This window comes from Papio anubis, chromosome 14 (genome assembly GCF_008728515.1).
Source record: "Papio anubis isolate 15944 chromosome 14, Panubis1.0, whole genome shotgun sequence".
Classification (NCBI taxonomy): domain Eukaryota; kingdom Metazoa; phylum Chordata; class Mammalia; order Primates; family Cercopithecidae; genus Papio; species Papio anubis.
This window is the reverse complement of record NC_044989.1, coordinates 19551633-19563417: the sequence shown is the minus strand read 5'-3', so window position 1 is coordinate 19563417 and position 11785 is coordinate 19551633. Positions and strand designations below refer to the sequence as shown.

Here is an 11785-nt window from a genome sequence, read left to right as displayed (position 1 = left end):
ATATCTATGCTCATAGCAACCACCTTTATAAAGCAGAAACTGCAGTGGATGCAACAAAATCAATTAATAGAAATACAGTAATAATGACTTCAATGCAATGTTGTGATGATCTCTTATAGAAAACACACTTGCCACTTGATTTTTCCCTATTTTTTATGTGATGAAATACACATAGCATAAAATTTACTATCTTAACCATTTTTAATTGTTTTTAAATTTAATATTTTACAAGACATGGTCTAGCTCTGTCGCCCAGGCTGGAGTGCAGTGGCACAATCATAGCTCACTGCAGCCTCAAACTCCTGAGCACAGTAATCCTCCCACCTCAGCTTCCCAAAGTGCTGGGATTACAGGCATGAACTCTTGCACCTTGCCTATATTAATCATTTTAAGTGTACAGTTAAAGTGGAATTAACTATATTTATTAAGTACATTCATATTGTACATATTTCACCACTACCACCACCACCACCACCACCATCCATCCATCCATCTCAGAATTCTTTATCTTGCAAAACTGAAACTGTATGCTCATTGAACAATAACTCCCTATCCCCCTTAAAGCTGTCCCTGGCAACCACATTCTACTTTCTGTCTTTATGAATTTGACTACTCTAGGTACCTCATAAAAACGGAATCATTCAGTCTTTTTGTGGTTGGCTTAATTCACTTCATGTAATGTCCTCAAGGTTCATCCATGTTGTAGCATGTGGCAGAATTTCTGTTCTTTTAAAGACTGAATAATATTCCATTGTATGAGTATACCACATTTCGCTTATCCACTCATCTGTTGATAGACACTTGGATTGCTTCCACCTTTTACCTAGTGCAAACAATACCGCTATGAACCTGGATGTGTAAATATCTCTTTAAGACCATGCTGTCAGATATTTTGGGTATATACTTAGAAGTGGAATTGCTGAATCAAATAGTAATTTTATTCTTAGTATTTGAAGAAGTGTCATACCATGTGATTGCACCATTTTACATTCTCACCAATAGTGCACAAAGATTCCAGTTTCTTCACATCCTCACCAATACTTATTTCTTCTTAATAGTTTCCATCCTACTGGAATGGTGAGAAGTGGTATTTGATTGTAGCTTCGATTTGCATTTTCCTAATTATTAGTGACATTGAGCATTTTTTCATGTTCTTATTGGCCATATGTCTATCTTCTTTAGAGAAAAGTCTATTCAAATCCTTTGCCCATTTCTACATTGGGTTGTTTTGCTTTGTTGTTGTTGTTTTTGGAAGTTCTTTGTATATTCTGGGTATTAATCCCTTATCAGATATATGACTTGTAAATATTTTGTTTTATTCCATGGGTTGCTTTTTTACTCTGACGGTGTCTTTTATGCACAAAAGTTTTTAAATTCTCATCAAGCCCAATTTGTCTAGTTTTTTCTTTTGTTGCCTGTGCCACTGATGTCATATTCACAAAATCATTGCCAAATTCAGTGTTGCTAAGTTTTTGCCATATGTTTTTTCCTAAGAGTTCGTAATTTAATTCTTACATTTAGGTCATGATCCATTTTGATTTAATTTTTGTATGTGTTGTAACAGTCCAACTTCATTATTTTGCAGTGGATATCCAATTTTCCTAGCACCATTTGTTTAAAAAACTGTCTTTATGCCAATAACACACTTGTTTTGGGTAATGTAGCTTTGTAGTAAGTTTTGAAATCAGGAGTGAGTCCTTAAACTTTGTTCTTTTTCCAAAATTGTTTTGGCTATTTGAGAGCCCTTGTAATTCCATATGAATTTTAGGATGGAGTTTTCTATTTCTGCAAAAACATCATTGGGATTTTGATAAGGATTCCATAGAATCTGAAGATTGGTTTATATAATATTAACATCTAAACAATATTGTCTTCTAATCCATGAACATGAGATGTCTTTCCATTTATGTCTTCTTTAATTTCTTTTAGCAATGTTTTACAGTTTTAATTGTACAAATCTTTTACTTTCTTGGTTAATTCCTAAATATTTTTTTTTGTTTTTGATGTTACTGTAGACGGAATTGTTTTCTTTTTTCTTTCTTTTTTTGAGAGGGAGTCTTGCTCTGTTGCCCCGGCCGGAGTGCAGTGGTGCGAGGCACAGTCTTGGCTCACTGCAACCTCCACCTCCCAGGTTCAAGCGAGTCTCCTGCCTCAGCCCCTTGAGGAACTGGGATTACAGGTGCCTGCCACCACATGTGATTAATTTTTGTATTTTTCATAGATACAGGGTTTTGCCATGTTGGCCAGGCTGGTTTCAAACTTCTGACCTCAAGTGATCCACCCATCTTGGCCTCCCAAAGTGCTGGGATTACAGGTGTGAGCCACCGTGCCTGGCTGGAATTTTCTTAATTTCCCCTTTTGGGATAGCTTCATTGTTAGTGAATAAAAATGCAATTGATTTTTGCATGTTGATTTCATATCCTCCTACTTTCATATCCTCCTACCTTGCTGAATTCATTTATTAGTTATAACCATTTTTAAATAGAGTATTTAATGTTATCTATATGTAAGAGCATATCATTTGTGAAGAGATAATTTTACCTCTTCCTTTCCAATGTGGATGGCTTATTTTTAAATTATTTTCTCGCTTAATTACTGTGGCTAGAACTTCCAGTGCTGTGTTGAATAGGAGTACGAAAGTGAGCTTCCTTGTCTTGTTCCTGATTTTGTAGGATAATCTTTCAGTTTTTCACCATTGAATATGATGTTCACTGTGTTTTATACACGTCTTTTATTATGTTGAGGCAGACCCCTTCTATTGCCTGCTTGAGTGTTTTTGTCATGAAAGGGTTTTGAATTTTGTCAAATGCTTTCTCTACCTAAATGAAGGTGATCATAAAGTTTTTTCCCTCCATTCTGTTACTGTGCTGTATTACATTGATTTTTTTTCCTCAACTGCTATTGATTGATTTTCATGTGTTGAATTATCCTTGCATTTCTAGGAATAAATTCCACTTGGTCATGGTGTATAATCCTTTAATTATGTGACTAAATTCAATTTGCTAGTATTTTATTGAAGATTTTTGCATCAAAGTCATAAATGATATTGATCTGCAGTTTTCTTCTAGTGTCTGTGTTTGGCTTTGGTGTCAGAGCAGTGCTCGCTTTATAGAGTGATTTAGAGTTTTCTTTCCTTTTCAGTGTTTTGGAAGAGTTTAAGAAGGACTCGTGTTGGTTCTTCCTTAAACATTTAGTAGAATTCATCAGTGCAGCCACCAGGTCCAGGGCTTTTCTTTGTCAAGAGGTTATTTTTAGATTACTGATTGAATCTCCTTACAAATTACAGGTTAATATGGTTTGTCTGTGTCCTCACCCAAATCTCATCTTGAACAGTAGCTCCCATAATTCCCACATGTTGTGGGAGGGAGCCGGTGGGAGATAATTGAATCATGGGGGCAGTTTCCCCCATACTGTTCTCGTGATAGTGAATACGTCTCACAAAATCTGATGGTGTTATAAGGGATTTCTCCCTTCACTGTTCTTTCATTTTCTCTTGTCTGCCGCCATGTAAGACATGCCGTTTGCTTTCTGCCATGATTGTGAGGCCTCCCCAGCCACGTGGAACTGTGAGTCCATTAAACCTTTTTTCTTAAAAAAACAAAAAACCCAGTCTTGGGTATATCTTTACTAGCAGCGTGGAACAGAATATTACACAGGTCTATTCATATTTTCTATTTCTTCATGATACAATCTTGGTAGGTTTTTTGTTTCTAGGCATTTGTTCATCTAGTTTGTCCCATTTTTCGGCACACAATTGTTCATAGTACTCTCTTATAATCCTCTTTATTTCTGTAGAACTGATGGTAATGTTCCCATTTTCATTTCTGATTTCAGTAATCTGAGTCTTTTTTTTCTTAGTCAATTTAGCCCAAATTTTACTAATTTTTGTTAATCTTTTTAAGAACCAACTTTTGGTTTTGTTGATTCCATTTTTCTGTTTTATCTGTTTTGATTTTGTATTATTTTATTCCTCTGCTAGCTTTGTGTTTGCCATTGGTTCTTGATATTTAATGTTAACATGTTTTACTTTTTTATAAATCTGTTAATATTCTAACTGTTTTTTAATATAATTGCTTTCCTTTGTAATCCTGTTTTTAAAACACTTGAAAACACTGAAACGACATAGGCTTCACCACACTTGCAAAGGTGCCATAGCACAAAAAAGGTTAAGATTTTTACTCCTATTTAGAACCCCCCTTCCCAAACCCCCAATTTTCATTACATATACTGCTATTTTCCTCTTAGATCACTGGTTTTTAGACACATAAATATCCCTGTTGTTCCTTGAACAGAACAAAGCATAACTTCTACTCAGGTGCAGGGGCTCATGCCTGTAGTCCTAGCACTTTGGGAGGCTGAGGTGGGCAGATGTCTTGAACCCAGGAGTTGGAGATTAGCTTGGACAACATGGGGAAACTCATCCCTACAAAAAATACAAAAATTGGCTCACTGCCAACCACTTCCGCCCAAGTTCAAGGGATTCTCGTGCCTCAGACTGCGGAGTAGGCTGTGATTACAGGCACCTGCCACTATGCCCAGCTAATTTTTTGCATTTTTAGTAGAGACGGGGTTTTGCCATGTTGGCCGGGCTGTTCTCCAACTCCTGACCTCAGGTGATCCGCCCGCCTCGGCCTCCCAAAGTGCTGCGATTACAGGCGTAAGTCACAGCGCCCGGCCATCTCCACCTTTTCTTATCTCCCAAAAGAAATAACATCTCTGGCTTTATGTAGAATAGTGTATACTGCCACATCAGTGTTTGAGTCATTCCCCAGAGGAGAGGGGAACTACCCCTCCATTTTTTTTTTTTTTTGCAACATCTCATCTTCCTTTTGCTGTTGCTTCCCCCCCCACACACTTGGTTTTCTTCTATCCTATACTTCAGATTTCTGTTTCGTGTTTTTTTTATATTGAAAAGATGACACTGCCCCAAGAAGCAAAAATAAATGGGAACTGAAAAAAATTTTCTTAAAAAAAATTTTATTTATTTAATCTCTTAAATCACCTGGAATGAATATTATGTCAACTGGGAGCTTAAATGCTTAAATGTATTTTACCCCAAATGGTTAACTAATCCTCCCAATAGCACTCATTTGAATAATCTGTCCTTTTCTCCATATATGTTACATGTCTTTTACAAAATACAGCCTATTTGGGGCATGTTTCTGGGCTTTTGTTCTATTGAGCTGTCCATTTGCTTACACGAGAAATGCCAGTTTATTTTTTGTAGTTTTCCAATCTTTCAATTTCTATCAGTGTTTATTTAACATTAATCCACTGTATTTGTATTTTTTCAGTGGTGGTAAATGGAAAAAATTAAAAATCTAATGAAAGCAGCCAAAAAGCACACAATTTATGTCCTGTTAAGACTTCTGCATGCAAGTATCATGCTCCAAATATATTTTTCATCTTTACTTTTTCTGACGGAAAGGGCTCAAGTACTTTGGGAAGCAAAACAGAATTGACAGACCCCGAAAAGATACACAGCAGGCCTGTCAGGTAGCGTGGGTGGCAACTGTTCTTACATAATTTTAATTTGAATTAAACGTAATGTAACTAATAAATTACTTTTTAGATTTCCCTTTGCCATAAACAGGGAATATAACTAACATCAAAGATTCCAGACTCTCGACACAATATACTACTAATCGTAACACAGTTCTAGAGAATCAAAAAAGGTAGAGAAGTTTGGACCGCGGAACAGACCTGGTGGAATGTCGACCCAAAGCGTTTCAGGGTAGACAAAGCCTACTGAGAACACCCTAAACGCGGAGTTTTGCTAAGTAGGGGACGCTGAAAGGCAAGGGAGCGACAGGAAGCCCGCAGGCTAATTCGCCATTAAGAAACAGAACCGTGGCTTCTCCCACCTCCAGCGTCATCGGCCCCCAATCCACTGTAACAAACGGGTAGTGTCTCGCAGCATCAGACAAGGGACTTGGAAATCAGTTTGAGACCACTCATCTGCGCCTCTTCTAACAAACGAGGAAGGCGGGTCCAAGCGCGGTAACAACATACTTCACAGGGCCCACTGCAAACGCCCTCCCTGCAGCGGAACAGTTATCTCGCGATATGACGGGTCCCCAGAAGTCACAAACCTAGCGCCAAGATTGGCTGTCAAGGTAGAGTCCAGGGTGCGGAAGTGGCTTTGTGGTGCCACCTTTGGCCGCTCAGAGGTCAACACCCATTCTACACCGAAAACTAGGCCTTGGCTGCTATGGAAGGACAGCAGGGGGAAAAAAGCCACGCAACCCTAACACTCGCCCAGGCTCATTTCAACAAGGGCGAGTACGCGGAGGCCGAGACGCTGTACTCCGCTTACATTCGCCAGTGCGCCTGCGCGGCCTCCAGCGGCGAGAGTCCCGGGAGGTAACTATCGCGAGACCTGGGGCCGCAGCGACCCCGGGTGGAGGCGACGTTGCGGCTCTCTGGGCTCGTGTTTTCGCTGCTGGAGCTCACGGGCGGCGCGTGTCGTAACCCAGCACTAGGACTGAGCGGGTCGACGTTCGTCTTTCTAGAAAGGCCTAGGCGAGGCCTAGGATGAGGGCGGCGGAGAACGCGGGGAGGGAGCCCACCCGCGAAGAGCCGTCTGCCGCGACGGTGCGGGGAGCTTCCGGGAACCGAACTCCCTGAGGGCTCCTCGGACGCGGGCCTCCGCTTTTCACTCCGCCGTCTCTCCTTCCACGTTCCTCATTCCCACCCAAAGACTTAGGACAGATAGGGATTTTCCACTTGTGATTTTAGCTGGCGGGAAATCCGCGACTTGGGAAGGGAAGGGGTCACGGCTGCGTAGGGCCACGGTACCGCGACTCCCACCTCAGTGTCACAGCGCTGGCTTTTGGTGGTGGTATGAAAAACGTTTATGTAGAAAAGAGCATAACGAACGTCTAGGTGTTTATCGCTTGGCTTAAGCATTAACAGTTTGCCCATCGTATTCATCCATGGGTGTTTCAGAAGGAACTTCCATATCATCGAATAGTTACTTAATATCAAGTAGTCAGTGTTGGAACCTTTCTGATCGACTAATAAGGTGTTTTGTTCTTTGGTTCGCTTTTCGCAGTTGGTTCAAGTCAGGATACACATCAAGTCTTTTTAAGTCTCTCCACCTTCTCTTCCCAACACAGTTTTTCCTTTGTTAAGGAAACCGATTCTTGTGTCCTTTGAATTTCCGCGTTTTGGACTTGCTGACTGAATCTCTTCTGTCATTTAATGTGGTCATCTGTCTCATACTGCTGTGAATTGGTAGTTAAACCTTGAGGTTTGATCTAATTGAATTCAGATTCAGTATCATGGCAAGACTACTTTTTAGGTGGGTACACGTGTATACTTTCACCAGGAAGCACATAATGATTGGCTAGCTTTCTTTTTGTGATGTTAGCAGCTTCACCTGCTACTATCTGCTTACCCAAAGCATCTTTTCGGCTTGTGCCTGGATGTGTAGCATTTGTTTATACTCCAAGTCTTGCTTGATGGGGCTTGTTGATGGTACGGAGTGGACAAGGATGAGAAAAGAACAGAGGGGTTGATTGAACAGCTTTTTGAACAGTTGTGAGTTGTCTGTTGTGGAGTTGAGTTTTCTAGACAGGATGCCAGCTTGTCTTTTGTATGAGGCTTCACTGAGGACTTGATTCTTACCCTGTTTGTTACACTTGTATGAAATTAAACCGGAAAGATAAAATTACCTTCTCATTTCAATAACACACGAGAATAATAATAGACGTTTCTGAACAGATAATAAGATGATACCATCTACTTTCCTCAATGCACCTTTAGAAAGCTAAACTATTCATGTTTCGAGCTCTAAGAATAGACTTATCTAGTAGATTTAAAAAAGTATTCATAAGCACCAGGTATACTGATGCTGTCTAGTCTTGTTATTCTTCCTTCTTTGCACATCTCAGCCTAAGAACACAAGTGTCTGTAGCAAATGTAATAGCTATGCCTTACCAGCACAGGAAAGACAGTTTGTCATAGCCCAGTCGAAGGGATTTGAATTCCAGTCTTGGCACTGCCACATGGCTGATGTCTCAGCCTGTTTTTCATCTGTAAAATAAGCTTTGGTAAAATTCTAGGAACTCATGGATTGAAACTGAATTCTGTCATTTCAACTTCCCTTCGATTTATATTCTGGAGCTTACATTTATTTTTTAAGTATTGGGTCACTGAATCATTTTGAAACAATATTTGCAATTTTTGAATGCCTTGCGTTTTGAACAGTTTGTGATGTTTTCTTTTAATATCTAAAGTATAGCTTTAGTCATAAACCTAATTTCCAAAATACTATTTTTTTTGCGAAAGTTAGCAAATCCTAAAAATTCACATTTGGGCTAGGTAACTTAAATGAATTCCATTATAATAAATGCTATCATTACAAAAATTTTAATATTACAAAATATTTCAGCTTCAACTGTTGGTCCATTTCTTTAAAATATGAAACAAAATTTCCACATGAAAAAGCCTTTTAGAAGTTGATTTAATAAGATCTAATTCTAAATCTAACATTTTATGATTCTCTGAATATATTACGAATATATAATTAGTATTAAAAACATAACAATAATTCTGAAACTTCGATTTAATGACTAAAACCTTACTGGCATCCTGAGATTGCGTTTTTCTTCAAACTCTCTACTGGGAGCAGTTCAACTAGTCTCATGTCAGACATAGGTGAAGGGGAGTGGTGCCCTCTTGTAATCTAGGTTTTAACAGGGGTGCTTAGTGGCATTCAGAAGTATCCTTACACCCAGTCTCTATCATAGCTCATAGAATAGACAATTTCTAAAATTGCAACAGTTCCTCTCCATCGTTAGCAAACTTGGCTGAAGGAGGCCCTTGGGCTGTGAGTGCCTCTTAGGGTAGCAGTAGTTACAGTGCCTGTCTGAAATCTCAAGACACTACTCAAGAGAAGTACCTTTTACTTACACTAACTGCATTCACAGATATTTTTGGAGGACTATACTTTTTACTACGGGGTATTACAAAGAAGTGACAGATGAGTTCTGTGTTTGGTTCTAATTTGAGAATTGCTTTGGGAAAAAAGAAAGGGAAACAGAATTATCCCTGACTCAGAGCAGAGCCACTAATGCTCTCTGTGCAGACTATTTGTCCTGTGCATAGAAAGGTTCTGGGCGGCCAGGGGCTGTGACCTGTTGAGCTGGCGGCTGGTCAGAGCTACCTGGGTGTCCAGCCCAGGAAAGGCTGCTAATTTAAAGCTCTTTGGGCAACCTCTAGTGCCCTCAGGTGCAGAGCCAGTTCCGCACAAAGGACATCCAAACTGACTGAAGCCCTGAGGGGGCTAAAGGAGCCCACCCTCCTAACAGGAAGCCAGCCTGGCATTGGGGAGGATGCCAGCTGAGGCTGGAGGGAGGGCAACTCTGTCCCCAGAGATAACTTCCTGGGGATCATAGCATGTTGAATTTTCACCTAGCGTTAACTTTAGTTCTTTATTGGTGGAAAATGATTTCAAATCTCATTGTTTTAAGATCACTTAAAAATTTGAGAATGAAATTGTTTCACATTGTGACATGTCCATGGCATACTTGGGCTTTTCCCTCATTGCTTAGCATTTAACTGATCTGTCTTCTTTGCCCTGCTGGTGTGTGCTTAGAAAAATGAAAAATCATTTTAATGTTATATTCAGCAGGACAAGTTGGTAGTGAACACACTAGAAAGTTAGTATGCTTTTCAGGTTGACATTGTAGTGGTATAACCCTACAAAAGTAGATAACAGGGTTACACAGAAATTGCTTTTAGCTCTTTATTTATTTGTACGGTTTTTCTTCAGCTCGGATTTTCAGTGTTGATGCTGCATGTTATAAGGCTGTGAAGTTTGACAATACCCAAAAGAGAATGAAAGTGGAAATGAGAGGAATTTGGTAACACAGTGTTTTTAATGTGAACTTTTTGTTTAAAGCAAATGCAGCCCTGAGGATTTGGCTACTGCATATAACAACAGGGGGCAAATCAAGTACTTCAGGGTTGATTTTTATGAAGCCATGGATGACTACACATCTGCCATAGAAGTCCAACCCAATTTTGAAGTTCCATATTACAACAGAGGGTTGATACTGTATAGGCTGGGTAAGAATTTTTTTTCTTTTTGGGTTTTGTCATTGACTGTATTCTGTTACTTCAGAGGTCTCAAATATTGTAAAACTAACGTAGTAATCAAATTTTAAAGTTCTGTGAAATTTAGGTTTAGAGCTTGGAACAAAGGAAGCGTCCCTGAGTTTATTTTAGGCTTTTGATAGGCGTTATAGATCACAGCAGAGCACTGGGGTGGGAATTGGACTTGGGCGCAGGAGCCAGGGTGACCCCATTACTTTGTGCTTGTGCATTCCCAGCTGTGAAATGAAGGCAATTCAGTTGATCGCCTGTGAAACTTTTCTGAGTTAAAATCTTTGAAGACACACAAGACAATAGAAAGTGAAGTTTAGATTCTTGGATTAAAGGGACCATAGGTACTGTTTCTCATTTAAAGTGTCAAAAAGAAAATTAGTTTCCTGTTTCTTAATTTTACTGCAGTTATGTAAAACAGGCGATACAGTTTTGTTAAAATTTTAAGATGATTGATAATATTTACCTGTTAAATCTCAATAAATAAACCCATAACTAATTTTAGGTGTATTATTCCCTAAGGGCACACAAAATTACTTTGATATACACATCTCTATATTATTAAGATAAAAAAGTTTCCTTTACTAGAAGTGACTGAAAGCTCATAAATATAAAAGCAAAAGTACGTGTATCAAAGCTTTGCCATGAATAATGTATAGAAATACTCAGTTTCTTTTCTCTTTTCCATTTTTTGGGTTCTGGTACAGGATATTTTGATGATGCTTTGGAAGATTTCAAGAAGGTCTTAGACTTAAATCCTGGATTTCAAGATGCTACTTTGAGCTTAAAACAGACTATTCTAGACAAAGAAGAAAAACAAAGAAGAAATGTTGAAAAAAATTATTGAGATTTTTAACTTAATGGAAGTATTGATTCATGATCCTTACATCTGCATCTAGTTATCAGTAATTTAAAATAGATATTGAGCTATTTTGATTTATATTTAAGAAATTAATACATTAGCACTGAAAGTTAAATAGTGTGTTTAAGGTAATTTCAGGTTGAATGGATTTTTTTATGAAGTGTAAATAATACCAATGTATAAGTGTATATTATTATATTAAATATTACAGTAAAAAGGAATGTGGTGTTTTCCTCAGTAAAACTATTTTTGTGATTTTTTTATTCTCAACTATTTTAAAAATGTTACATCTACAGAAAAGTTGAAAGTATAATAAAATAAACTCTTCAGTTAAATTCATGAGTTGTTAATATTGTGCCATATTTGCTTTTTCTATTTAAATACATAACTTTTTGCTGAACCATTTGAAAATAAGGTGCCGAGGTCACAGTACTTTGCCCCTAAATATTTCAGCCTACATTTTCTAAGATTGAAGACATCCTACTTTATAACCACAACACCATTATAATACCTAGTAAAATGAATAATTCTGTAATGTCAGCCATATCCAGCCCATGTTCCAAAGTGTGTAGATTTTTATTTGGATCTAGAGTCAATCAGGTTTCATTGCATTTTTTTTTTTTTTAATGTCTCTCTCAGTTCTTTTAATCTAGTTACCTGTCCATTTTCTCCCCCTAGCATTGGCTTTGAGAGTAAGGCTGTTTTATATAGCTAGGCTAGAGGGACATAATATTTAGGGTTAAAAATAAACATGTCCTACCAGAGAACAATTTGAAAGAGTTCAGCTTGAATTACACTTGATTTTCTCAAGTA

The 11785-nt window shown here is 38.3% G+C and overlaps 2 protein-coding genes across 2 annotated transcripts in view; both read left to right on the top strand.

The window, feature by feature from the left end:
• Positions 1-9995, top strand: part of WDR35 (WD repeat domain 35) — a 78686-nt gene extending 68691 nt beyond the window's left edge. The window contains exon 29 of the mRNA XM_009183742.4: positions 9908-9995. The gene's annotated coding sequence lies outside the window, so the exon portion shown is untranslated. The remainder of the gene's footprint in view (positions 1-9907) is intronic.
• On the top strand, positions 4660-11215 carry TTC32 (tetratricopeptide repeat domain 32). The gene is made up of 3 exons (XM_003908314.5): positions 4660-6363; positions 9908-10074; positions 10818-11215. The coding sequence occupies exons 1-3, from the start codon at positions 6212-6214 to the stop codon at positions 10955-10957; spliced, it is 459 nt and encodes a 152-aa protein (XP_003908363.1). The 5' UTR covers positions 4660-6211; the 3' UTR covers positions 10958-11215.
• Positions 11216-11785: the final 570 nt, after the last annotated feature.

What these genes read in the sequence shown, in the direction of transcription:
- TTC32 (XM_003908314.5), top strand. Translation starts at nt 6,212, where the DNA reads ATGGAAGGACAGCAGGGGGAAAAAAGCCACGCAACCCTAACACTCGCC. An exon ending in AGCGGCGAGAGTCCCGGGAG is followed by an intron (nt 6,364 to 9,907) that starts GTAACTATCGCG and finishes TTTTGTTTAAAG; the next exon opens with CAAATGCAGCCCTGAGGATT. An exon ending in GTTGATACTGTATAGGCTGG is followed by an intron (nt 10,075 to 10,817) that starts GTAAGAATTTTT and finishes GTTCTGGTACAG; the next exon opens with GATATTTTGATGATGCTTTG.